The sequence below is a fragment of the Zalophus californianus genome, chromosome 2, assembly GCF_009762305.2.
Source record: "Zalophus californianus isolate mZalCal1 chromosome 2, mZalCal1.pri.v2, whole genome shotgun sequence".
Taxonomy (NCBI): domain Eukaryota; kingdom Metazoa; phylum Chordata; class Mammalia; order Carnivora; family Otariidae; genus Zalophus; species Zalophus californianus.
Window position 1 is genome coordinate 1,696,595 of NC_045596.1, and position 24,550 is coordinate 1,721,144.

Below are 24,550 nucleotides of genomic sequence, written 5' to 3' on the forward strand. Positions count from 1 at the left end.
TTTGGGCATGACTGGGTAAGGTATTGGAGGAGCCTCTGAGTGGAACTGGAGACTTTGTAAAATACTTTAAGGTTCCAGCCTGAATAACCTTCGCATTGGTCCTGGTCCACCTTTGCACCCGACGTGTACCATGGCTGGGGACAGCAGCAGACGCCTCGGGGATTTTTGTCACCTTGATCCCACATGTGCTCTGGCTTGGAACCTTGACAGAGTTGTGCCCGCCTCTGGAAGGCCATGCCCGGCTTCCCTGCTCACCTGCTGCTCAGGTGAACCTCTCTTGAACCTCTCTTCAGGATTCGCAGGATGGTTCCTCTGTGCAGACGACCCATCTTGGGCTCACATGGATTTGGATTAAAGTTTTGGCCCCTGCTTGCTAACCTTGTGACTCCAGGCCTGTTTTAAATCTGTGGAACTTGTTTGTGTGTTTTTAAGGCTAATTTTCCTTTTCCGATAGGGTGATTGATAATCTTTTGATGAGAATCTAGGGTAATGATCTTGCCTCTTACCTATTTGAAAAAGCAGACATTGAAATTGGGTAGCTGGAGATGAATTGAGCAGAAGTGATGCTGAGCCGGAAGGGAGACAGGGTCTTGGATGTGTGGTGCCACCAGACTCCTGATGTTTATCTTGCTTCTAGAACTGGAACACCACCTCTGACGTGGTTGGGATCTGTACACACACACTTAAGCCAGAGTAACTGCCTTGGGTGTGAGCCCTTGTGTGCACACACCTCTGGAATAGTGGCTTTAAACTCTTCCGATAGTCAAGAGTCCTGGTGTCCTCCGTGTGAAAACTGAGATGGACACTTCTCAGCGTGTAGGGGGAGTAATACAAATATCTGGACGAAGGGGCTAATTGGACAGTTTTCTTTTACTAAGATATTCTTCATGGTCCTTCTCTTTATTCAAAGTATCACGAGTTTCTAGTTTACTACTAGATACCGTTTTATTTAACAAATTCCCTATTTGATGCTTATGTAAACATGTACATTGTAATTTCAAAACTATATTGTATTTTTAAATGATCTTGGCTTTGTGGATCATGTTTTGAAAACAATTTTTTTTTTATATTCCAGACTCCTTTTAATTTTGGCATGAATCATAGAACACCACCCTACCCCGCTGGAGATTATTGTCTTCTGTGCAGAAGTGAGCGGAAAGATGCTTCGTTCTTAGAGAGTGGAATTAAGACTGCGAGCAAATTGGCCCTCTCCATGGCTCCCAAGGGCAACAGCGTGCTGCACCTGCCACTGTGGGTGTGCCCGGACTGCCGGCGGACTGTGGAAAAGGAGGAGAGGCACAGTGGCCTCGACCAGCCGTCGGTGAGTGCCCAGGACAGAGTGCGTGGGCTTGTTGGCTTTCTTACCCTGTGGATCACAGAGCTAACTGGACAGTGAAATAATTAATTTGGGTTAGCTTTCTGGAAGGAAACTGCTCTTGCACCATCTTCTGGTCCCTTGCTCCACTCTCTGGGGTCTTCCTCTTGGTATTCTGTCCACACCTGCAGGAGGTAGTGGGGACCTGCCCTCCTTGGTCTCACAACTTGATCAGCAAGCTTACGGGGCCCAAAGGATGTCTTTTGGCTTTTTTTTAGTCTGGCCTTTAGATTTCTTTGGCAATGCAGTTTGCTGGAAAGCTCAGAGGCTCTTAGAGTGTTTGGTCCTGGCCAGTTCCATGTGCTGGTATCTCACCTGAAATTTTTTCCCAGACGCACTTCCCAAGTCTGGGTTTACCCACCCTGTTTTTTCTTGATTTCTTGCCTCAGCTGAATGGAGGCATTCTTAAGGTCTTCAGGCTTACATGGGAAGGCCATAGCCTTAGTCTGCTCTTTGGCTCAGAGGTGTGTTAGTGGCTGTGGGCCTGAAGGGGCTTGTGAGTCTGCTCTTTAGGTTCTAGAAGGACCTGGCTTTTGCAAGCATATGCGGCCCCACATTCTAGGGCTTTTCTGTTCCTTTTATTTCTGCCTGTGAGCAGCTGTTTTCTGAGCTCTTGTCTTCTAATGCCTCACTACGCGCAGCCGCCAACACCAGCGTCCACCACCAGCACACTCTCTTGTGCCCTGGGAGTGCTTGTCCGGGTCAGGTGTGCCGCCCTGCTGAGTTAACTTCTCCTTCCTCTCTGGTCTCACTGGCCTCCCTCCCGCATGGTGCTACGCTGGAGACTTGTGTTCTAGGTTCCTTGAAGCCGGTGCCCAAATCATGTGCCAGTATCTGCACTGGGATTTGAACAGCTAAACCTTGGGATTGCATCGTTTATTGGGATACAAATGGATTTCTCACCCCACCTCCTCTCGTGTACCCCCTTCTCCTGTGTATTCACCTCAGGACTGCACATTCAACTTCTTCATTTTGCTTGTCTCCTTCCCTGGGATAGACCCTCCCAAGGGCAGCTGTTGTGTATTTTCTCACCAGGAACAGTGCATAGCCTGGCCTGTCTTAGGAAACCCAGTACTTGAGTTAATGAATGAATGAACATGGAAGTGAATAAACGTGGAGCCCCTCAGTAGGATTAAGAAGATGGCATAGTCAGTCTGAAGTGTTTCACCCTCACGTCTTCTTGCTTTTATCATTTAACTGTTTTGCTTTGTTTCCTTTCTGTGGCCTCTGAAAGCGTGTGATCTTTGCCCCACTTTCATGGAAGGCGGCTGCGCGGCGCTGGCACTCTGGTTCCCCGCCCCAGCTTTCCGGGTTGTCCTCCCCGTGCGGCCCTGATCCTCTGTTGCAGCCTGACCTGCCTGTACGAGAGGGGCCGCTGTTGTTAAGCCTGGCTTTGGAGGCCAGTAGAAATAGGCACGATTTCCCGGAAGTTGTCCTGCTGCCATGGCGGCCTCATCCCGACTCCCCGCTTGTCCTGGATAACGCCTTGTCAGACTTGGCTTTCTCTCATCAAAGTCACGCTGGGCGCCGCAGACGAGATGTTCGCCTATATTTGTAGATTTAGACCTTCTGCTACTTTTGTAAAGTTGGTGTCTTTGTCCAAGCTGGCTAAAATTGCTGGCCTTTTTTTAAAAAATGCGATATAATTTACATCTAGTAAAATTCTTTTAAAGTGTATATATAGTTCAGTGAGTTTTGACAAATTTTACAGTTGTGTAGCCACCACTACTGCAGTTAAGATGTAGAACATTTCCATCACCCCAAAAGTTCCCCAGTCACGTTGGTAGGTCCCCCCCCGCCCCGTTTGTAACCACTGACCTGATTTTTGTCCCCACGTTTTGCTTTCTCTAGAGTGTCACATAGACCCCTTCAACTGGGCATAATGCTTTTGAGAGCCATGCATCAGTAGTTTGTACTCTCTCTTGCTGAGTAAATTGTAGAGATGCACCCCGCTTGTTTATCCATTCACCGCTGACGGATGTTTGGGCTGTTTCCAGATTCAGGCTGTTCTGCATAAAGCTGTGGGAAGCTTGTACAGGTCCTTCTCTGGACACTCTTTCTACATGTTGCTGGGTGATTTGCTTTTGTTGGCTAAGGACTTTTCGTCGGTGCTCATGAAGGCTGTTCGCCTGAAGTCTTCTTGTCTTTAATGTCTTTCAGGGCCTCATATGATGAGTTGAGATGTGTTCCTGCTTCATCTCTTTTTTGGAGAGTTTGTGTAGAATTGGTATTAGTTCTTCCTTAAGTGTTGTTGGTTCTTGCTTTCTGTTTCTCTCAAACGGTTTGGTGGGATGCCAAGCAGCACGTGGAGGAGATCACAGGGCCTGGGGGTGCAGTTACTCAGCAGTCATGCACCCCACAAACCTGGGGGGCTGGGTCAGTCCGGTCAGCACTGGAGCCGGCCTGGCTTTGCTCTTGTTGCCCCACACGCTCACTTCTCTAGCGATGTGTGCTGCACCCTGGTGCTTGTGTGGGCCGGGGAGGGGTCTCCCTTCACATTCCCGCCCCCTTTGTGTGGTGGTGGGCCACCCTTATTCCCCTTCGGCACAAGCCTCCCACCATGGTGTTTTCCCTGCCTGGCTACCCCTCTGCCCACCCCTATTCAGCCCGAACCTGGGGCAACCCTGTGCCTGGGGCATCGGGTGCAGTTCTCCCAGTGGTCCGCACCCCCTCCCCCGATACAAGCTAGAGTCTGCCCGTATCTCTAGGGGTCTTGGATGGGACACATCCCCTGCCGCCTCCCCAGGGTGGCTGACCTATGTCTTTCCCCACGATGGAGAGCTTGGTTCCCTCCTGTCAGTGGATCAGGCCTGTGCCCCAGGTGGAGGGCACCTGCCGCCCCCACAGCAAAAGCTGCTTCCTCCCAGAGAAGGGTTGGGCCCGGCAAGGTCACACTGGCCACACTCAACCTTAAAGGGCTCATTCCAAGTGTCGTTGTTTTCTGACCCACTTCAAAGGCTGTGTTCCTTCCTCTGCCAAAGGTGAAGTGGTGCATGTGTCCCCTTGTCCTCAGAGGGGCTCTGTGCATTTGTCCAGCTCTTATGGTCGCCTGAGCTCTCTGGTGGGCCCGGAGTTAGGAGTTTCTCATTGTCAGGATAGGAGCTCTGAGTTACACAGTGAAAGTGGAGCAGATTTGCTCTTTTCTAGGTAAGCATTCAGGTATTACAGATCCTGGTAGAATATCAGTAAAACTTTGCCCAGCACCCTGCCTTTACAGTTCGACGCTGTAGACTTCCTCCATTCCTAGACCTTGTCGTGCCTGGACACCCAGGAAGTCTTCCTGCAGACATCCCGTTCACACCGGCAGGTCCTTCTGACTGCACTGTTCTCCTATAACAGCCAGAGTGCCAGGACTCAGCGTTGCCATCACTTGCTTGCAAAGCCCCATGAGTCCTTTGCCTGGGACCTGGCTCAGCACTGCCCCTCCGTCCACCTGGTGGAGTGTTGTTGGGAACACCGCAGGCCTTGGCTCTCTGCTGCCCACTGACATCGTGGTTCCTGGCTGGGGATGGGCATCCAGTGTGTTGCTCTGGCTTTGTACCTGACCGCAAAAGGGCGTGAAGCTTCCCTTCTCCTTTCTTCCCAAACCCCACACACCCTCTTCGCCCTGCTCAGCTCAGCTGCTGCTGACCCTCACACTCCAGGGAAGGGATCGAAGTGGACACTCAGAACCTGGCCCCTCTACCGCTACAGTCGGGGGAGGCCCGCCTCCCTGGGGCTTTCAGGGGCCTCTCCCATTTGGTCTTCTCCAGGGCTTTGCTGCTTAGGTTAGTCTTTTCTCCTTACGCACCATAGATCTTGTCTTCTGTCCTGGCTCATGCCCAAGAGAGTGCAGATGCTCTAGAATTGTCTGTTCTTCAAATAACCCGCCTCCGGCCTTGCAGTCCCTCCCGACTGCCACCGTCTCTCCCACTCCCGCTGAGCACATCTCTGGGGAAACAAACTCCTGGTTCAGTTTCTTTCGTGGGTAAGAGGTTTTCCATTTCTTTTCCAGTGAGTTTTGGTGAATTATATTCTGAGAAACTGTTAAGAGTTCCTGGTATGAAATTGTGTAGAGGCCATGTCTTCACTTCTTATCATACCTGCACATACAAATCTGATCCCTTACCTTTGTGCTTTCTCTTTCTTTTTGTGAACCAGTCTTGCTAGAAGTTCGTCAGTTTTGTCTTTTCAAAGAAGAACTTTTTAACTTAAATCTCTCTCCTTTCTGTTTCATTAACTGCTGTTGTTGTGTGTGGTGTATGTAGACTTGATTAGTCCGTGCTGGGCACGTGTGGTAAGTGTTCAGCAGCACAGCTGAAAGCAGAGCAGATCGGTCCCCTCTGACTTGTCTCCTCCTCATCCTCTGTCTTCCTGAGGCTTCCGGTGTGAGCAGATTCTCATCCGTTCCTCCAGAGATGTTCTGTTCTGTTTTGTGTATTGAAGGGTGGTGATGGCAAATACCACAGTGTCCTGCATTGTATTCAGCTGTCAGTAAGTGGAGACATGGGGTCTCTCCCCTTGTCCTTGGAAGAGGGGTATGGACTCCATGGCAAGGTGGGGTGCACGTTGGTGGGGTGCTGTCCATTTCTAAGCCTCTTCTGAGGGCCGTTGACAGGTGTCCGGGGCACCTGTGCTGGGGTGCCAACTGCTTCGGGGGTTGCAGTCCTTGCTGATCTCACCTGGAGACTCGCGGGAGCCTGAGGCTGCTTGCGGGCAGGCAGGGAGACAGCCCTGTCCCACTTTCTGGCTTCCGGGCGAGGAGCCGCTGGGCCATCACCACGCAGTTCCTGCTGGTTGTGACCACACTTCTGGTTTCTCCTTCTTTCTCTGTGGTTACTTTTCTGCCTTCCTGAGTTCTCACCCATCCGTTTTTATTATTCTGCTCTGATATGTGCTGGAAACCTCTGATTACTATACTAGATTTTGAAATGTTAGTTGCATTGGCTCAATTTTAAGTATTATCCAATTTTCATTATTTCTGTTTTCAACCATGAATTGTTTAGAAGTATTTGTAAATACGCAAACAGATCTTTTGGATTGCTTTTAATCATTGACTTTTAACTTAATGCTGTTGGGTGTCGTGGTCTCTATTATAATGACGCCTCTCCAGTCGGTTGTACTGATACATGGTTAAGTTTTTCTGAATGTTCCATGTGCCCTTGAACATGTGTTCCCAGGATTTAGAGGACTCTTTTCCCCCATTAGATCACCCCGTTCATTGTGCTCCGCCCTTCCGTGTTTTTACTACTTCTTCGTGTACTTCGTGTGTCAGTTTCCGAGTGAGGTCAGTCAAACTGTCCTCTGCGTGCGTGCTTGTCCTTTTATCCCTATAAATACTTTCATTTTTGCTCTACATTTTACAGCCGTGCTGGTGAATACATGTTAAAATGACTAAATCTTGATGTATTGTTCCTCTCTTGCACTGAAGCCATGTGCGATTTCCCCGAAAGGACTGTTTTGGCAGAGCTCTGTGAGCCCCTCCCTCTCTTCCCCTCCTTTCATGTACTGTTATTTCGGGCTCTGGGTGTTGGTGTGTTTCCGGTGGTCTTGTGCAGATGGCATAAAGGTTGACTTAATTTGGTCTCGTCTGAGAGTCTACTTCTCAGCGGTGAAATCACTCTGTCCCTCGGCGACTAGGGCTGAGCTGTCTGGGTCACGACACGGCACCGCCCTTAGCTCAGCCACCCTCTTGTGCCGCTCCCAGCCCTGCCCTTGTCCGTGGAGCTGACACCCTCCCGAAGTTCCGGGCACTCCCTCTCCTGCTCTTCTCTATCAGTCATGGCACCTGGATATCTCTGCTCCTGAACACTGCTGTCCAGTTTCCTGATGTTTTGAACTTCATAAAAATACCATACAGGACACATTATTTGGTGCCTGATTTATTTCGTTCAACATTATATTTGAGATTCATAAATGTAGTTTTTCTTTCATTTTCATTACTATATACTATCTGCCTTTTTGAATATACTACATTTTGGTTGCTTCCAAATTTCGCTGTTATGAATGATGCTCTTGGAACACATGTTCACACATTCTGTTGTATGTCCATGTGGGAAAGGAATCATTGAGTCAGAGAGAAGTTATATAATTAACTGATTATAAGTTAAGATCAATAGCATATTTTTAAATGAAAACTATTTTCCAAAACACAAATAATTTCATGAATAGAGTAGCATTGTTTGATAAATCTTAGTGTTTGGATAATATAAGACAGCTAGACTCTCATATCTGCTTCTGTGTTCAGCTGTTGTTACAGGTTGTTTTGATTGAAGTATGTGAAGCAAGTAGTATGATAGCTTTTTCAGATGATGGTGGGTATTCTTTTCTGATACTGCTCCAAACCATGACAAGTAATGGTTTCTTAATGGTTAGTTGCAGTGTAGAGTATGAAACAGTATCGATGAATTTTTCCTGTGTGGTTAAAATACCTTGTCTGTCTTGCGTTCTGAATGAATATCTCACCCATTGATGATTTTGTAACAGCATTTGTAAAATAATGATTTACTGAGTTAGGCAGATCTTCCTGACACTGATACCTTTCATTATTCAGTATAAAAAAATTATATTTGTGGGGCGCATGGGTGCCTCGGTTGACTAAGCATCCAACTCTTGGTTTCGGCTCAGGTCGTGATCTCAGGGTCTTGGGATCCAGCCCCATGTCAGGTTCTGCGCTCAGCATGGAGTCCGCTCGGGCTTCTCTCTCCCTCTTCCTCTGCCCCTCCCCCTGCTCGTGCTCACTCGCTCGCTCTCTCAAGTAAATAAATAAAATATTTTTTAAAATTTTTTAAAAAGACTTTATTTATTTGTCAGAAAGAGAGCACAAGCAGGGGGAGCAGCAGCAGAGGGAGTAGCAGGCTTCCCACAGAGCAGGGAGTCCGATGCGGGACGTGATCCCAGAACCCTGGGACTGTGACCTGAGCCGAAGGCAGACACTTACCCAACTGAACCACCCAAGTATCCCAGTAAATAAAATATTTAAAAGAAATTATATTTGTTATCACCACTACTCTCAACAGAAAAGTCTTTAAAGTGGAGAGGCTTTGGAGCCCACAGTGATGGGTACAAGTTTTCCAACCTTCTGATCTTTCCCAGAGGCTAGGCCACAAGTAGTGCCAGCTGTTTTCCTTGAAGTGCCAGGTTCATTCCATTCATTTTTGAGAAAATGTCCACTATCCAAGTCTGAATAACCGTAGTTTGGTATGTCAAGCGTTCCTAATGTGTCATGGTGGAAGTGGTTCATTCAGCTCACAGTACACGATGCTTTTATTGGGAACATTGCTGGAATGCTTCATGTGTACTCCTTTTTCATCACATGGAATATTCAAAAGGCCTATGCTTGAGGGTTGAGATTTAATACAGTTAATGATTTTAATGCATCACGGGCATTCTTTAGTGGAACTTGCCTTTTTTTTCTTCTTTAAAACTACGTGTGTGAAAGTGAAAAGTGATGGCTACTAGCACACTTCGTTGTGCAACTTTTATTCTTGCCAAGATGCTGACGGCTAAACCCGCCATTGCTTTTGCACCAATCACTGCAAGTGTCCACGCAGGGAAAAAGGTAAATCGCATCTAGATATTAATGTGAAAATAATTTTGACTAGTGGACTTGCTGGAAGGGTGTCTGGGACTGCCATGGGTCCACAGACCATGCTTGGAGAACCAGTGTTCCATTGGAGTACGGTGGTCCCCCTATCTGTGGTTCCCCTTTCCAGGGTCTCGGTTCCTGCAGTGGGCCCGTGCAGAAGCAGGTGATCCTCCTCCTGACGTGTGGTCACAGGGTCAGCAGTAGCTGGATGCCAGGTCACAACACCCATGTCACTTCCCTCCTTCATCTCCTACCCAGGCACTTTATCATCTTACATCATCGCAAGAAGGGTGAGTGAGGGACAGTAGGACATTTTGAGAGATAGACCACATTCACACAACTTTTATTACAGTGTATTGTTACACTTGTTCTAGTTTATTATTATATAATAATGTTACTATTATTGCAACTATTGTTGTTAATCTCATGCTGTGCCTGATACGTAAATTAAACTTTATCATAGATATAGAAAAAACATAGTATAGATAGGGTATAGTATGTTCGTGGATTTAGGCATTCACTGGGGGGGGGTCATGTAACGTATCCCTTGCTGATAAGGGGAATGACTGTATTTGTCTTTTTCTTACAGATGTATGGGACTTCTTTATGTGTGCTAAACATGACCCCTTTGCTGATTTTATGCTTTGCGGATGCCAGCTGCCTCATTTTTGCTTCCCTTTTCACTGTTTATAGTGTCTTTTGATGAATACAGATTCATTCTTTTAAAAGATTTATTTGAGAGAGAGCAAGTGAGCAGGCAGGGAGGGCAGGGGAAGAGGGAGAGTCTCAAGGAGACTCTACACTGAGCGTGGAGTCCAACATGGGGCTCGATCGCACGACCCCAAGATCACGAGCTGAGCCAAAATCAAGAATCAGACGCTTAACTGACTGCACCATCCAGGAGCCCCGAACACAAATTCATTTTTAATCTAGTCTGATTTCTCAAATTTTTCCTTAGTAGTTGCCATTTTATTTAGTTCTGTTTATTAATGGTTTTTCCTATCATGACATCATAAACATATTTTTCTTCTTCTGTTAGTACTGTCCAAAGAAATATGTGAATGACAAATGAAGGCCACCATGTGAATACTTTCAATATTTTAATAGCTACATACCAGAAACTAAAATAAAATAGGTGATATGACAATCTATATTTTCCCTCAGTGTATCCAAACTATCATTTCAACCTGCACTCAATATAAAAAATGTTAAATGTTATTTTGTTTGTTTTGTACTAAATATTCAGAGTCCTTTGTATGTTTTCACATGTACAGCACATGTTATTTAGGATGCTCACGTCTCACGGGCTCCGTAGCCACGTATGACCAGGGGCTGCCATAGTAAACGGCACAGTCCTGTACTTTTATTGTTTTGCCTTTCATGTTTAGACCTGCAGCTCTCCTGGAATTGAAATTAAATTTTTATATGGTGTGAGGTAAGGTCAAATTAAATTTATTTCCGTGTGGAAATCCGGTTCCCTAGCCACATTTATTGAAATGACTGTTGCTCCCTCCTCCTCCCTGCCCCCCCACTTTTTAGCACCACCTTTGTTATAAGTCAAGCGTCCGTATATGTTTGGATGTATTTCTGGGTTCTGTGTTCTGTTTGTCCTTGTGCCAACAGCGTGTTGTCTTAATTACCGTAGCTTTGTAATTAGTCTCATTTTCAGAGAAAAAGTGCTGTTACCTTGTACTCTTCAAACATATCTTAGTTATTCTTCATTCTTTGCGTTTCTGTAAAACTGAAAATTATCTTGTCCATTTATATACACACACAAACACACACAAACCCAAAATACAAAAAATAACCTTGTTGGGGCTTGACTGGGATTACATGGAGTCCATAAATCGCTGGGAGGAGAATGAACTTCTTTCTAATATTTTTTTTTTTTTAAGATTTTATGTATTTGACGGAGAGACACAGCGAGAGAGGGAACACAAGCAGGGGGAGTGGGAGAGGGAACACAAGCAGGGGGAGTGGGGGAGGGAGGAGCAGGCTCCCCGCGGAGCAGGGAGCCCGGTGCGGGGCTCGATCCCAGGACCCCGGGACCATGACCTGAGCCGAAGGCAGACGCTCGACGACTGAGCCGCCCAGGCGCCCCCTTTCTAATATTCTTAATAATCTAATAATCTTGGGGCACCTGGGTGGCCCATTCAGTTGAGCGTCTGACTCTTGGTTTCCACTCAGGTCATGATCTCATGGGTCTTGGGATCGAGCCCTGCGTCAGGCTCTGTGCTCAGCGGGGAGTCTCCTTGGGGATTCTCTCTCTCTCTCTCTCTCTCTCTCAAATAAATAAATCTTAAAAAAAGAATCTAATAATCCCATTGAGTATGGAATCTTTTTCTATTTATAAGTGTTTTACATTTTTCAGTGTCATACCAATGCTCCATTCTTCCTCTACCTTTATCGGTACAGATGTATTGACTTACCTTTTTATTTTTTATTTATTTAATTTATTTTTTAGGATTTATTTATGAGAGAGAGGATGCACATGTGTGCATGTGGGGGAGAGGGCAGAGGGAGAGAGAGAGAATCTCAAGCAGACTCTGCATCCAGTGCAGGGCCCGACATGGGATTCGATCTTACAACCCCAAGATCACAACCTGAGCCAAAACCCAGGAGTTGGATGCTTAACCAACTGCACGCCCCAACTGCTCTTTTTAAGTTGTTAATTGAAAGGACTATTGCAAGACCCCTATTTTATGAGTCAAACAGGTAGGTCTTGGACTTTACTTTTCTCAAATGAAATGGAATCCCAATTTTTTTTTTTTTAAGAGTTGCAATTTCAAATTACAGTCAGTTTGTCTCAGATGTTTGTGTTGCTGGATAGGCCTGCACCACTCATTAAAAGACTCCACATAGATGACTTTTACTCAGCTTCTCAACTTTGGTCACTGGCACAACACCGAAGACCGAAGGCAGAGTGAGAAGTGGACTGTGAAGGAGGCAGTTCTAGAGAACATCCGATGTTTGAGACAGAGATGAGTGAAAAGCAGACATCAGAGAAATAGAAAAACAAGAAAGTATGATAAGTAGAACTAAGTGACATTAGTCGTTTAAAGGATGGTGTGGTGGTGCGGTTGGTAGTTGTTGGGACTGGGATTGGATTTTTTTGCCTACTTGAAGGGTCATAAGCTACGATGTTACTATTTCATGGGTGCTGGCAGGGGACATGAGACTCCTGGGCCAGAGACAGAGGGCTTGATTGCTCACAGCACAGCAGCTACCATGAGCATGAGCATGTCTACTCCCCTTGCTCCCTCTCCCTCCCCAAATCCTATGTCTGTAAAGTGCAGAGGCCTACATCCATGCTGCGGGTACAGTGAGTTTGTGTTGGGGTTCAGGAGCACTGAGTGTGGGCATCTGCCACTTTTGTAGTGTGTAGTAGGAAAGCCTGCACTTTGTCTCAAGGGTATCTGCTGCATAAACCCTGAAAAACAGCCCTGGGGCGGAGGGTAGGGGGAGCATAGGCAGAGCCTTCCAGCGTTAGTGCATCCATCAAGACTGGGAGTTGGTAGAGGAGACCCATGGAGAGCTGTCTCCCGGCTGTCCTCCAAACAGACATTTTAAAAAGTTAAGCGAGAAAAGACAGGAAGTGTTGAATGTGGCGGCAAAGAGATTGTGTCTGGCCTCTGCCAGATCCCTGTTAGTGGCAGTATGGGAGCAGAAGCCAGACTGAGCCGCGTGAAGAGTAAATTATTGGTGAGGAAGCTGAGAAAGTCAACTCAAGGTGCTGATTTTCAAGGTGCTTGACTGCGAAGGCAGGGAAGACAGATCCGAAGGGGAAGCTGGAGGGGGCCGCTGAGCACATTTAACTGTGGAAGGAAAGAGCTGCTGGTTGGGAAGAGGTGCTTCCCCCCCCACTTAAATTTCATTTTTTATTATGTAATATTTGAGAGGGCTATATATGCAGACACGTATAATAAGCCTGAAGACGGTAAAATGACCACCAGTCAGCGTCAGACCCAGGCCATTCCTGATACTCAGGTGCCTGTCTGTGTTTCCCCTCCCCCGTCTTTCCTCCTCTTTCTGAGTAGCCACTGTCACGTGAATTTTATATTTATCATTCTCTTATTTTAAAATTACTTTAAAAATTTTACTGCCTCTCTGTGTATCTCTAATAAGTGTTCAGTTTTGTTTGTTTCTGATCTTTATGGAAGTGGTATATGCTTATGTTGTCTTACGCACCTTTGTTTATAAGATCCTTATACTGTCTGGTAGCTGCGCTTACTCATTTTCACTAATTCATCCATGATTTACATACAATTCAGTATGTTACTGTATATAATTTATTCATCAATAATTTTGTTAAAAGGTACAGAGTTTTCTTTTTTTTTTTTTTTTAACAATGATCAGTGATTTTTAAAAATGCTGTCAGGGCACTTGTATACCTTTCTCCAGGTATTCATTTGTAAGAGTTTTGTTAAGAGTGTGTGTTGGTCAGGATTCTCCAGAGAAACAGAACCAATGGCGGTCAGGGAGAGGTAGACAGATCAATAGATAGAGAAAGGAAGGCAGGCAGGAAGGAAGGAGATTTATTACAGGGATTGGCTCATGTGGTCGTGGAGGCTGAGAAGCCCCACAGTCTGCCATCCGCAAGCTGGAGATCCAGGAAAGCTGGTGGTGTCCTTCACTCTGAGTCCAAAGGCCTGAGAACGAGGAGTACTGATGTCTGAGGGCAGGAGGTGGGTGTCTTCAGCAGAAGCCGGGAGAGTGAATCAGCCCTTCCTTTTTTGTTCTGTTCAGACCCTCCATGGAATGGCCGACACCCACTCTCACTGGTGAGGGAATTGTCTTCATTCAGTCTGCAGATTCAAATGCTCATCTCTTCTAGAGACACCCTCACAAAACACCCAGAAATAGTGTTTTACCAGCTGTTATCTTTTAGCCCAGTCAAGTTGACACATAAAATTAATTATCAGAGTGCTTATCTATGAAATAGAATTGCTGGGTTGTAAGTAATTCAGATGCTTACATTTGTAAGATACACAGTTTCCCAAGTAACTGCTCCAGTTTCTCTCTCCACAAGTAGGGTCTGAGTTCCTGTTACCAATATTCTTGCCCACATTTAGCATTGGGTAGGCAGTTTGAACTTGTTTGGAGGTGGGAAGGAGTAAGGGAGAGAAATGGTGGTGCCCATGAGGTTCCACTAGGGCAGGGGAGCTAGGATCTCTTGAGAAGAGTCATCCTGTTGAGACAGGATTCTCAGGCAAGGCTGTGTAGGTGTAAAGTAAGGTGGGTGGGGAGTGTGGAAGTTGAGAAAATTGCTGCCAGAAATCTTTCTTATAAAATTTGTTTTGAGAGGGAGAGTGGATCTCACAAGACTGGGAAGGAACTGGGGAGTGGCTAAGGTTCCAAATGGTCTCCTTGAGAAATGGGAACAGTGAGCTGTCGGGGTGTCTGGGTCGCGGCTAGCCTGAGGTCTCTGTTGAAGATGGAGACATTGCTGTGCAGTGGCCCTGACCTGCCCATCACCCAGCACCTCCCCCTCAGCAGCATCCCTGCATCCCCGGCATGTGCTTGTGCTTGTAGGACGAGGAGAGCAAGGCAAGGCTGGTTGGGAAGGAGCAGCGTGGTTGCATAGGCTCCACAGAAGCCCCGCCTCCGGGTACCTGCTGGGCTCACCCCTCCCACAGGCACGCCTGGTCCCGTCCACCTGACATGTTGCACACACCAACCCCAGCCACAGCCACTTTGTCCTGCTCCTCCAGCTCTGGGTGTCTACTCGGGCCTGGCACAGAATAGGCACCCACGGATGGTTTTTGGATGAAGGAATGAGTCGACCTTCAGTTTATATCCAAAGATAATGTTTTAGGACCTCAAAACATTTACAAGTACTCATCCTACACAGTAGAGTTTACAGCTTGGGAGGCTGTGGATGTATTTTCATGGAATTCTCTGACAGTTAAAACAATTTTTGTTTGTATTCTAATAATGGGGGAGGGCACGTTCACATCATTGGAGGGCCTGCCGTGTATCAGAGGGCTTTTGCTCCTGCCTTCTGTGACCTGGTGAGCCTGGGTACACTGTCTGTCAAGGCTACTGAGAAAGGAACATAGGTTATCTTACTACGTAGGTTCTTCACTGAGGCCAAGCAAAGACCCACTGAAAGGTGTGGCCTCCTCTGTGCAGGAGAAATTGGGACAGGCAGAGAGGTAGGATGGTCGAGCTGATTTGTAGAGAGACCTACATGAATAACAGGCCTGACTCAAAAGAGCCTGTTGAATAGCAATTTGGTTTCAGTTAATCATTCATCTCTCTCTTTACAATAATGTTAATTTGAGTAAGGATTTTTAGGTTTTTAAATTTTTAAGTTGTAGACCAGCTTGGGTTTTTAGAATTACACAGAGGCTTAAAAAGTATAAGGTATATTGCATTTCACACTTGTGTATGTTTAAGTAATGAAAATAATTTAAGTGTGGTGTGGGGGTGTGGGAGATGATACTTGGGAGAATTACTGTTTTCTGTGAAGGGGGCTGTGGAGCCACTCAGGCATCCTGCCACGAGGAAGACTACTTGGCAAATTAATATTCTATTTTTCTGTTTTCCAGGTTGATCATTTTAAAGGCTTTCTGTTGATTCTGGACATGAGCAATTGTGTCTTGGTTCTTAAATATATCATTGAAATAGAAGTCTTTCATTTTACACTAAGGAACTGGGTTCTCCTAACGGTTATCTGCCCTCAGGTCTTATCAAGGCGTATAGTCTCAATTTAAACCAGTCATTTAAGAGTTTGCTAATATTTGTATCTTGAACGTTTGCCCTGTTGGGTCTTGGTTCCTAATACAAACATATATAATGAGTATCATGACAGTGGTTGCTGATCCAGTTTGTCACTGCTGCTCAGAACTGTCAGATTGGGAAGACAGAGCTTGAATCAGCCCCACGGAAAGAATCTAAACGGTTGTCTTTGGCTTTTCTTGCTTAATAATAATGCTTTTGAGATTCATCTGTGTTGTTGCATGTATCTGTGTAGTTAATTCTTTTTTATTTCGGAGGAGTATTCCTTTGTGTGGATGAAGCACAATTTGTTTATCCATATTCACCAATAGAGGGACGTTTGTGGTTTTTGGTTTTGGCTATTAACAGTAAAGCTACTAGTAACATTTCAGGAGCGCCTGGGTGGTTCAGTCAGTTAAACATCTGACTCTTGATTTCAGCTCAGGTCTTGATCCTCGGGGTCCTGAGTTTAAGCCCTGCATAGGGCTCCTCGCTGGGTGTGGAGCCTACTTAAAAAAACAAAACAAAACAAAACAAAAAACAGTAAAACTACTAATAACATTTGAGTACAAGCCTTTTGGGGACATCGTTCATTTGTCTGATAAATACCTAGGAGTAGAATTTCTAGGTCATGGGGTGAGTGTATAATTAACACTTTAAGGGACTGTCTTGGAATTTTTCAAAGTGCTTATACTATTTCCCCTCCATGTATGAGAGTTCGTGTTAATCTGTATCCTTTACCAAGGCTGGATATATTGACAGTCCTTAACTGTAGCCATTCTAGTGGCCTGTACTGCTGTCTCATGGTTTTGACTGGCATTATCTAGATGACTTGCTGAACATCTTTTCATGCGCTTATTTTCCATCTGTATCACTTTGGGGACATGACTGTTCAAATCTTTTGCCTATTTTTATTAGGTTGTTTGTCTTACTATTATTGAATTGTGAGAGATCTCTATAGTATATTCTGGATACAAACCTTTTATCAGATATGTTTTTCAAATATTTTCTCCTGGTGTGTGGCTTGCCTTCTCATTACAGGACACTATTCTTTGAAGAGCAAAAATTTTAAATTTGATTAAGTCCAGTTTATCAATTTTTAAATGATTTGGGCTTCTTGTGTTCTGTGTAAGTAATCTTCGCTACTCAAGGTTGTAAGATTTTTTGCTCTGTGTTTTTTTCCTAGATGTCTTATGTTTTGAGCTCATATAGTTGCTCTGTGATCCATTTTGAGTGAAGTTTTGTATCTTTTATAAAGTAAGGTTGAAGTTCATCCTTTTTGCATGTGGCTATCCACTTGTTTCAGAACTGCTGAAAATACTATTTTTCCTTGTTCAATTACCTTGGCATCTTTGTAAACAAGTATTTTTTATGTGTGGGTCTACTTCTGGATTCTGTCTTCCACTTTACGTATAGACTCATCCTTTTGCTAGTACCTTACAGTCTTGATTCCTGACGCTTTTTATAGTAAGTCACGAAACTAGGTAGAATTTCTCCAGTTCATTTTTCAACAGTGCTTTGGCTATTCTAGTTCCTTTGCATTCCCATAGAAGGTTTAGAATTGTCTCCCAGTTTCTACAGAAAAGCCTGCTGAGATTTTAACTGACATTGTATTGAGTCTATAGACCATTTTGGCGAGAAATGGTATCTTTTTTTTTTTTTTAAGATTTATTTATTAGAGAGAGAGTGAGAATGTGAGCCATCAGGAGCGGGGGGGGGGGGCAAGAGGCAGAGGGAGATAAGCAGACTCCCCACTGAGCAGGGAGCTCGGTGCAGGATTCAATCCTAGGACCCGAAGATTGTGCTTAAGCTGAAATCAAGAGTCAGTTGCTCAACCGACTGAGCCACCCAGGCGCCCCGAAAAATGACATCTTAATAATATTGAGTCTTTCAGTTTATTGATGTTTTATTGATGTAGTATGACTCTTCTTTGATTTAGGTCTTTTAAATTTATTCTTACAATAGTTTTGTAGTCTTTAACGTACAGTCTTTGTACATAGTGTGTTGAAAACTTTCCAAGGTATTTTGTATTTTCATTTAAAATAAAATGGTACTTCTAAGAAAATTTAATATCTAACTGTTGATTGCTAATATAGAGAGATACAGAGTTGTTTTTTTTTAATTGACTTTGTATCCTATGAAAGCTCATTCATTTATTCTATTGGTTATTTGGTAGATTCCTCAAGATTTTCTACATAGATGATCACATCATCTACAAATAATATATTTTTTCCTTTCCAATCTGTATGTCTTTTTTTTTTTTTTCCTTACTCTATTGGCTAGGACCTCCAGTATGATGTTGAATAGGAGTGGTCTGAGCACACATCCTTCCCTGTTTCCACTCTTAGGGGGAAAGCACTTAGTGTTTCACTATTAAGTATGATGTTAGCTGTAGGATTTTGTATATCAGGTGGGAAAAGTCTACTTCTGTTTTTAGTTTGCTGGGGGTTGTCATGAATGGATATTTAATCTTGTCAAATTCATTTTCTACATCTATTGAAATGACAGGGTTTTTCTTTTTTAGTTTGTTAACAAAATTAATTATGGTGATTTTTGAAATGTTGAATGAACCTTGCATTTCCTGTGATAATCCACACTTGATCATGATGTGTTATGCTTTCCATAGGTTGCTCTATTGGCTTTGCTGGTGTTTTGTTAAGGACTGTTGCATCTGTATTCACAAAGGATAATAGTCTGTAAGTTTCTTGTCTCACAATACCTTTGTGTGGTTTTGGTATCAGAGTAATACCTTGTAGAATGAACTAGGAAGTATTCTCTCTTCTTTAGTTTTCTGGAAAAGTTTGTGTCGAGGTGATATTATTTCTACCTTAAATGTTTGATAGAATTCACCAGTGAAGCTATCTTGACCTGGAGTTGCCTTGTTAGGATGGTTTTGAACTATGAGTTCATTTATTTGATAAAGGTTATTTATCTCTTCCAGTGTGTTTTACTAATTTTTGTCTTTAAAGAAATTTGTGTAGTCATTTTGCAGTTTATGTAAGTCATGTCATCATACTGTAATACCTGCATACGGTTATACAGTACTGAATGTCAGTTACAGCTCAGCAAAACTGGGGAAAAAGAAATTTGCCCGTTTTATATCAAATGTATTGGCACGAAGTTGCTCAGAATATTCTCCTACCTGTCTTTTTAATTTCCATGGCATCTGTAGTGATTTGCCCTTGCCACTTTATTTCTGTAGTTGTTTGAGTTTTGTCTGTATTTTTCCCCAATAGCCTGGCTATAGGTTTATCATTTTTATTAAGCTAAGAACCACATTTTGGTTGGATTGATTTTCCATTTTTCTGTTTCATTAATTTCTGCTCTTAGGTTTATTATTTCTGTCTTTCAACTTCATACTTAATTTGTTTAATTTCATAAAATCCTATTTAAGCATTTCTTTAGCTGCATCCTACAAATTTTGGCATGCTGTATTTTTCGTTCAGTTAAAAGTATTTTATAATAACCCTTATTGTGATTTCTTCTTTGACCCAGGGATTATTTAGAATTGTGTTTTTTAATTTCCAAATACTTTGTGGTGTATTTTCCAGGTATCTTTTTCTTTTCTTTTTCTTTTCCTTTCTCTTTATTTATTTGAGAGAGAGAGAGCATGAGCAAGGGGGAGAGGGAGAACCAGGCTCCCCACTGTGCAGGGAGCCCGACATGAGGCTTGATCCCAGGACCTTGGGACCATGACCTGAGCCGAAGGCAGACACTTTAACTGACTGAGCCACCCAGGCGCCCCCCAGATATCTTTTTCTAATTAAAGTATAATTGACACAACATTATATGTAAGTTTAGTATAACATAATGATTAAATATTTGTATATATTACAAAATAATGTCCACAGTAATTCTACATCTGTCGCACCATACAGTTACCAAAAAAAAAAGGTTTTTTCCTTGTGATAAAGACTTTTAAGATCTATTCTTTGCAACTTTCAAATTTGCAATACAGTATTAACCAAAGTCACCATGCTGTACATTATATTGCCATGACTGACTTATTTTATAACTGGAAGTTTGTACCTTTTGACCCCCTTTTTGTTATTGTTAGCTTAATTCTGTTGTAATCAGAGAAACATACTTAATACATGATTTAATTTTTAGAAATGTGTTGATTTGTTTTGTGGCCAGTTTTGGTTAATGTTTTGTGTGCGTTGGAAAGAATTTTGTATTCTCTTGTTAGGAAGAGTGTGCTATGAATGTTAGTTACTTCACATTGGTTGATGGTGGTGTTTACATCTTTTGCATCCTTTCTGATGTTTTTGTCTAGTTCAGTTACTGAAAGCACTGTTAAAATTCGAAATGTAACTATGGGTTTGTGTATTTCTCCTTTTACTTCCTGCTTCATGTATTTTGAGCTCTGTTATTAGAGTGCTTGCATACTTACCACTGTTACTGCTTCTTGTTAGATTGGTCATATTGTCATTATTGTTTATTTTATTTGTACCGTCATCATCTGCTTCACTGCTGCTAACATTCCTTGTTTTAAAGCCAACTTTCTCCGATACTTAGAGCTACCCAGCCTTTTTAAGTTAGTATTTGCATGCAATGTGTCTCCCAACCTTTATTTTTAACCTATCTGTGTCTTTATAATCCACTCTAGAAAGCATGGTACCTTTTGCTTCTTAATCCAACCTGACCATCTCTTCTAACAATTGGAAAATTTTAACTATTTCCATTTAATGTAATTATTGATATGTTTGGATGTAAATTTACCATCTTGCTTTTTTTTTGCTTTTTTTTTCTTCCTTTTTTCCCCCATCTGTTGTTTGCTACTCTTTCCTTGTGTTTCCTTCTTTTCTTTTGGATTAATTGAATTTTTTCTTTTTCTTTCTTTCTTTCTCTCATATTAACTGAATTTTTTCTCTTTCTGTCTTTCCTCCCTCCCTCCCTCCCTGCTCAACATGGAGCCCAACACGGGGCTTGAACTCATGACCCTGAGATCAGGACCTGAGCTGAGATCAAGAGTCAGTTAATGACTGAGCCACCCAGGCGCCCCTTGAATATTTTTTACTCTATTTTACCTTCTCTTGGCTTATTACCTATATCACATTGTTTCATTATTTTTAGTGGTTCTAGAATCAAATATATATCTTCAACTTTTCAACTTCTACTTTCAAAGAATATTATATACTTATTATGCAGTATTAAGAGCCTTAAAATAGGGGCACCTGGGTGGCTCATTGTTGGTTAAGCATCTGTGTTCGGCTCAGGTCATGGTCCCAGGGTCCTGGGATCGAGCCCCGCATCGGGCTCCCTGCTCAGCGGGGAGCCTTCTTCTCCGTCTCCCTCTTTCTGCTGTTCCCCCTGCTTGTGCTCTCTCTCTCTCAAATAAATAAATAAAATCTTAAAAAAAGGGAGCCTTAAAATATTGTACTCTGAGTTCCACCAGTTGTGTAGTTGGCTATTATCCTCTTAAAAGACTTTTAAAATGAGAAGAGTCCTGGGGCACCTGGGTGGCTCAGTCATTAAGCGTCTGCCTTCGGCTCAGGTCACGGTCCCAGGGTCCTGGGATCGAGCCCCGCATCGGGCTCCCTGCTCCGCGGGAAGCCTGCCTCTCCCTCTCCCACTCCCCCTGCTTGTGTTCCTGCTCTTGCTGTGTCTCTCTCTGTCAAATAAATAAATAAAATTTTTAATTAAAAATTTTTTTAAATGCGAAGAGTCGGTCCCCCCCTCCCCCGTTATTGGGTTGGTGCTCTTCACTTCTGCATGTAGCTCCGTTCATCTGTGGCTGTTCTTCTGCCTCAGGGGCTGCCTTTAACATTTTTTTGTAGTGTAGGGGAACTTCTGTTTGTCTGAAGGCTTGTCTTTTGCTTTCATTTTAAAAAGTTATTTCTGTTCAGAATTCTAGGTTGCTGGTCATTTCTTCGCTGGCTACCCGAGTTTCTGGTGGAAGCATGTTGTCATCCTTGTCTTTGCTCCCCTGTGCAGAAGGGATGTTTTCCTCTGCCTGCTTCTCACATTTGTACTTCATCTTTGATTTTCAGCCCTTTTACTGATGTGCCTTGGTATGGTTTGCTTTCTGTTTATTGTGCTTTGGTTTAGATGAGTTTTTAAGATACTCCAGTTTACAGTCTCATCAAATATGGGAAATTTTCAACAATTTCTTTATATAACCTTTTTTCTGGGACACCATTACCCGCATGCTAGACATCTTGACTTTTGTTTTAGAAATGTTTTGTTTATTTTTTTTTCAGTCTTGTTTTTTGCTGTGCCTCATTTTGGATTTTTTATTGCTTCAGATTTATTGATACTCTGCCTTAAGGTATATTTTTCCTCTCCAGAAGTTCCATTCACTAATCTTTTACATCTTCACTTTCCTCGTCGTGTTTATGTTTTCCTCTACTTTCCGACACATACGGAGTTTATAATCACCAGTTCCAGATTCTTGTCCATTGGTTGCATCATTTTTGTTGTTTTGGGATCTGTTTCTTTTTTTTTTTTTTTTAAGATTTATTTATTTGAGAGAGAGAGAGAGAGCACATGAGAGGGGAGAGGGTCAGAGGGAGAAGCAGGCTCCCCGCCGAGCAGAGAGCATTGGGACTCGATCCCGAGACTCTGGGATCATAACCTGAGCCGAAGGCAGTTGCTTAACCCACTGAGCCACCCAGGCGCCCATTGGGGTCTGTTTCTATTGATTGATTTCCCTCATGGTTCTGTGTTCTATTTTTCTTCTTGGTTTTGTTACTGGATGCTGGGCTTGGCGTATTTTACGTTGTTGAGTGTTAGATCTTGTATTCTTTTCACCTGTGTCGGACTTGGACAGAACATAATAACTGCAATTAAATTTGTATAAGATGAGTACTAGAAGGTGACACATTTAAGGATTTACGATATAGGCCTCATGTGTGATTTTAAAAGGCCTCATTTCATCCCTTGTCACCAGGAAATGTTACTTTCCAGGCTCTTGGTTGCTGTTCTGAGTCTGTGCTGTGTGTCAGGCAGCATCCTTGGTGCTAATGTACAGCGGTGAGCGGGACATACGGGTCCTGCTCTTGGGGAACCGGGCTTCTGGTGATGAAGACAGGTAAACAACGAAACAAAAACCAAACGAGAAAGCAAGGGAAATACCGGGGTCTCCAATAGCAGTTTGTGATGTAAGCGATTAACAGGGGTGATTGCTCGGGGGGTGGGCCCCCCCACCAGTAATTTGAACCGGGGCACTTTTGCATGGAGAACCGACTGCTCACTAGTAACAGATCAACTACGCAGATTTGGGAAGGGAACGCCAGAGGGTCCAGTGTGGTGCAGCTAGGGAGCAGCCGCTCTCAGGCAGAGGCAGCTTGGAGAGAGGACTCTGGGCAGGACAGCCCTGGGAGAGGCTCTCCGGGTAGCAGGGCAGCTGCTGAGAAGCCGCAGGCCAGGTCTGACAGGCTGTCACGGGAGTGGGCAGCCCAGTCCCCCTCCAGCCTCTCAGCCCTGGGGCCTCGCAAGCCTCCGCAGTGACCCTCCAGCGCCCCCTGCTGGCAGGGCACCCACACAGCGCCACTGACCGAGGAGCGGTGTTCGCCGGGTGCTGCCCTCACACACAGCAGGGCAGAGAAGGGGCTTTGGAGCAGAGAGGCAGAAGCCCATACCTGGCAGCCCCTGCTGAGGCGTGACTGATAGAACTCTATCAGTCTGTCAGACCATTCACAGATTGAGTGGATTAGCGCTCTAGGCAAAGACTCAAGTGCAGTGAAAGAAAAAGCAAAAATGTGTCCTGGGAAACCATGAAGACTGGTAAGAAATGTAGAGTCTGTTTCTAAGTGGAATGGAAGGTTCTGTGCAGGGGAGCGACGGGGTCTCTTTCGCTTTAACCACCACTCTGGCTGCTACTTGCAGAAGGGCCGTGAGTGTGGGTGGCAGCGGGCCGCAGAGAGCCGCCACAGTCGGCAGGCAGCGGTGACAGTGGCTTGGACCGGTTGGGAGCAGTGGAGGGAGAAGCAGGAGCAGATGGTGCATCGGCTGAGGACTGGAGTCGCACGGGCAGCCTTGCTGTCGGATTTGAGCGGGATGGAGGAGAGAGGAAACCTCCTCTGTGCAGTGCACTGACCTGCTGCTCTTGGGGGACAGCCTGTTTCTGCCAGCACTGTCGTCAGACCTGTTGAGCCTTTCTAGTCGCCGTGGGTATTAGAATCGTCTCATTTGCAGGTTCTCCCGTCCAATCTGCCGAGAACCCTAGAGTCTCCCCTCGGTGTCCACAAGGGCCCTCAGGGATCACCAACGGCATGTCTGGGGGTGGAAGGCAGTGGTGCCTGTCCTGCTTCCTTGGCCTTCCCTGCTCTGCCCAGGGGGAGAAGGGGCTCTGGGCAAGAGGAGTTGTGGGGGGGGGGGTCTCCATTCTTTACAGGCTGTCTGTGGTTCTCTTTGGTGACCAGGGCCCGGGGTCCTTACAGGTGTCCCACTGGTGAGTGGCTCTTGCTTGTAAGAGGCCCTTTTTTAGGGTTTCCTAGACTTCGGTCCGGACTCCTCACTGTCTGCTGTGGACTCTCTGTGACTCCCCCACCCGCACCCCTGCTCTGCCGCCTGGGTTAATTCTGGGACCCACTCACCTAGCAGGAACTCTTTTGGGTGGGGTTCTTTGATGACGCAAGCCCCCGCCCTTGGAGCTGACTGGGACCCCGCCTACCACGTGATGGAGGTTGGCTCTCTGCTGCTCCCTCCCGTGTCCGCGTGCCCGAACTCCAAGGGGCACACGACAGGCCCAGTTTCCCTGTGCTTCATCCAGTAGCAAGCTGGGGTGGTGCCACAAGTGTCTGACCACCCTGAGCAAGCACCCAGCAGACACCACAGCCTCCGAGGGCTTGTCTCCGTTCTCTTCGCCTGTGTGCGCTCCCTTCACGGCCCCCTCCTGTGGCTCTGCCCTTCTCCTTAGGCTGGTGAGGTGAAGGCTGTGGGGC

At 44.8% G+C, this 24,550-nt stretch overlaps 1 protein-coding gene across 6 annotated transcripts in view; it reads left to right on the forward strand.

The window, feature by feature from the left end:
• Positions 1-24,550, forward strand: part of FAM193A (family with sequence similarity 193 member A) — a 163,275-nt gene that overhangs the window by 58,810 nt on the left and 79,915 nt on the right. For 5 of the 6 annotated variants that reach the window (XM_027598303.1, XM_027598307.1, XM_027598302.1 and 2 more), the window contains exon 2: positions 1,076-1,321. In XM_027598303.1, the coding sequence (XP_027454104.1) occupies positions 1,094-1,321 (228 nt within the window). In that variant the 5' untranslated portion in view covers positions 1,076-1,093. Of the gene's footprint in view, positions 1-1,075; positions 1,322-24,550 lie in introns of those variants that run through there. The other variant, XM_027598306.1, reaches the window with a different exon arrangement.